This window comes from Dipodomys ordii, unplaced genomic scaffold, assembly GCF_000151885.1.
Source record: "Dipodomys ordii isolate 6190 unplaced genomic scaffold, Dord_2.0 Scaffold139, whole genome shotgun sequence".
Taxonomy (NCBI): Eukaryota; Metazoa; Chordata; class Mammalia; order Rodentia; family Heteromyidae; genus Dipodomys; species Dipodomys ordii.
In genome coordinates this window covers 3,098,574-3,101,934 of record NW_012267355.1, presented here as the reverse complement: position 1 = coordinate 3,101,934, position 3,361 = coordinate 3,098,574, and the positions used below count along the sequence as shown (strand labels likewise).

Here is a 3,361-nt window from a genome sequence, read left to right as displayed (position 1 = left end):
GTGTGTGTGTGTGTGTGTATGTTTCTCCCACTTTCCATTTTGTTTTGCTAGAAATGATCATTGGATTTGAAACCAACCAACCGAACAAAAAAACTTCTTGCGCTCTCCCCAAGTTTCCGTAGAACAAAACCAACAACAGAATTGGAGCCATGTCTCCGCTGGAATGAATTACGCTAATGTGCGGTGGCTTTTTCTTCCCCTCCCTGACTCTTGTTTTCTTTGTCACTTGTTTCAGGCTGTGGTTCCCCGGGCTGGCTCTCCCTCTCTCTCCAGCCAAGGAAAATCTACACACAAGAAAGCTTGAATCTCATCTCACCGAATACCCCTTTTGCCCTGTGAGTGAAGGCAGGCCCTGCGGACCTCACCCTCTAGCGGTCATCTGGGGGAACTGTCGTCCGGGGACTTCTGTGTTGGTGCTGGTGGTGGTGGTGGTGGTGGAGAGATCCAGTGTGGCACTATGGGGTCCACCAACACCCCACTGGTCAAGGCCCTCCACAGCTTGGTGTCTGACTATGTCAACTACGACATCATTGTCCGGCATTACAACTACACGGGAAAGTTGAACATCAGCGCAGACAAGGACAACGGCATTAAGCTGACTTCGGTGGTGTTCATCCTCATTTGCTGCCTTATCATCCTGGAGAACATCTTTGTCTTGCTGACCATCTGGAAGACCAAGAAGTTCCACCGGCCCATGTACTATTTCATTGGCAACCTGGCCCTGTCGGACCTATTAGCCGGGGTGGCTTACACAGCCAACCTGCTCTTGTCCGGGGCCACCACGTACAAACTGACCCCGGCCCAGTGGTTTCTGCGGGAAGGGAGCATGTTTGTGGCCCTGTCGGCGTCGGTGTTCAGCCTCCTAGCCATTGCCATCGAACGCTACATCACCATGCTGAAGATGAAACTCCACAACGGTAGCAACAGCTCCCGCTCCTTCCTGCTCATCAGCGGCTGCTGGGTCATCTCCCTCATCCTGGGGGGCTTGCCCATCATGGGCTGGAACTGTATCAGTGCGCTCCCCAGCTGTTCCACCGTGCTGCCTCTGTACCACAAGCACTATATCCTCTTCTGCACTACCGTCTTCACCCTGCTCCTGCTCTCCATCGTCATCCTCTACTGCCGGATCTACTCGTTGGTCAGGACTCGCAGCCGCCGCCTCACCTTCCGCAAGAACATTTCCAAGGCCAGCCGCAGCTCCGAGAAGTCCCTGGCCTTGTTGAAGACGGTGATCATCGTCCTGAGCGTCTTCATCGCCTGCTGGGCGCCCCTCTTTATCCTGCTCCTGCTGGATGTGGGCTGCAAGGTGAAGACCTGCGACATCCTCTTCAAAGCCGAGTACTTCTTGGTGTTGGCGGTGCTGAACTCGGGGACCAACCCCATCATCTACACCCTGACCAACAAGGAGATGCGCCGCGCCTTCATCCGCATCGTGTCCTGTTGCAAGTGTCCCAGCGGGGAGGCGGCGGGCAAGTTCAAGCGGCCCATCATCGCGGGCATGGAGTTCAGCCGCAGCAAATCCGACAACTCCTCGCACCCCCAGAAGGACGACGGGGACAACCCGGAGACCATCATGTCTTCTGGGAATGTCAACTCTTCTTCCTAGACCTGGGAACTTGCCGAGATCCCATTCTCCATCCTTGAAAAGTGCTCTTCCTTGGATCAGGCATTTGGGGGCGGGAAATGCCCTTGAGCCTCAGAGGGCTGTGAGGAAGAAGCCTGCTGCAGGCCAGAGAGAGAGACAGACAGACAGACAGAGAGAAACAGAGAGAGACAGAGAGAGAGGGAAAAGGGGGGGGCACAGCCTGGACTTGTGGGTGTGGGCTGGTTGAGTGAACAATGCCCTGGGAAGGGTGGAGATCAGGCCTATGTCTGGAGCCTGTTTCCCCCCCACCCCCACCCCACACCCCCCCACACCCCATCCTGGCGCTTTGATTTTGTACTGAGCCAAAGGTCTAGCATTGTCTGGCTCCTCTAGGGTTTCTCCAGCCCCTTCTCAAAGACCAAGGTCCCTGCGGCAGGTGTCTCTGGAGCTTTGAGGAGATGTTTCCTTTCCCTCTAATTCCAAGTGAGTGGGAAGGGAGGTGCGCTCCGTGTCTTCCCTATGCTCTGTTGCGCCTGGCCCGGCCACACCCTTCCTGGAGGGTCTGTTCTCTTCTAGGGAACCTGCCTGGCAGCTCACTGGGAGGTGGGTGATATGGCAAAGCCCACTTTCCTCCTCCTCGGTCAGCACCGTAGGCTGTGTCCAGTTCAGTTAGGCAGAAAGGAGATGGAAAACATTTGGAGAGGTAAAGTAATTGCATTCGCTGAGGCCAAAGTTTCCCCATAGTAGTTTGGACTTTGGTTGAAGTCACTTGGGAGTTCACACACCCACCCACACACACACACTCCCCCCCCCCAGTGAAATGCGTTAGGCTGTCATCTCTGTCTTGACTGTAATCAGAATAAGGAAGCCTTTATCTCAATGCTATTGGGCAGATTCTTTAGTACCCTGGGAGGGAAAGGGCGGGGGGGGACAAAAACAAAACAAAAAAAAACAACAAATTTGAAAAATGGGATTAACTTTTGTACACCAAGACAGAATTCTTAATCTCTAACAAATAGGACATCTGTCTTTGGCACTTTGTGTGTGTGTGTGTGTGTGTGTGTGTGTGTATGTTTATTTCAAAGCATTGCGAGATTCATTTCAACCGACAGGATGGTTGTATTTTGTTGTGTTAAAAGTACTTTTTTATGATGTTTGAATGTATTTGTTTCTGCAGAGGTCGTATTTTTTGTGTGTGTGTTTTTTTTTTAAATCAGATTTCTTCCTAACCTGCGTTAACACCATTGAATGTGTATTTCTTAAGAAAATACCATCATCATGGGCCCTTAAAAGCATTACTTTAATTGATAGGGAACACCAGATGTTTTTCAATACAGCTATTCATTAGGTAGTAAATAAGATATGTATAAATATGACAAAGAATAAAAAATATATTACTATCTTTTTAGTATGGTTTCAGTGCAATTAAACCGAGAAAAGTCTTTGTTGTTGTTTTTTAAAATAGTATTTAATAGGTTTCTGACTTGTGGATTATTTTGCACATAGCTTTATCAACTTTTAAACATTAATAAACTGAATTTTTAAAGATCCTTTTGTAAAGAATGTTTTTAAAAAATTGCTTTTTTTGAGATAGTCTCTTGGATCATATGACTCCATGAAATCAAAGTTAAGGACAAATGTTTCTTATTCTTTAAGGACTGTTGCCTTGATAAACCAGAGTGTGAAAAAAAATGTGGTTTGTTTAGAAACCACTCTTATCTTTTTCAGGAAGAGAAACTTCAATAAACTCACAAAGAACAGTTGTAAAACAAAGTA

The 3,361-nt window shown here is 48.6% G+C and overlaps 1 protein-coding gene across 1 annotated transcript; it reads left to right on the top strand.

Moving 5' to 3' along the window:
• Positions 1–206: 206 nt before the first annotated feature.
• On the top strand, positions 207–3,135 carry S1pr1 (sphingosine-1-phosphate receptor 1). Its single transcript, XM_013031426.1, has one exon. It carries the CDS (start codon positions 458–460, stop codon positions 1,604–1,606), a length of 1,149 nt encoding a protein of 382 aa, XP_012886880.1. The 5' UTR covers positions 207–457; the 3' UTR covers positions 1,607–3,135.
• Positions 3,136–3,361: the final 226 nt, after the last annotated feature.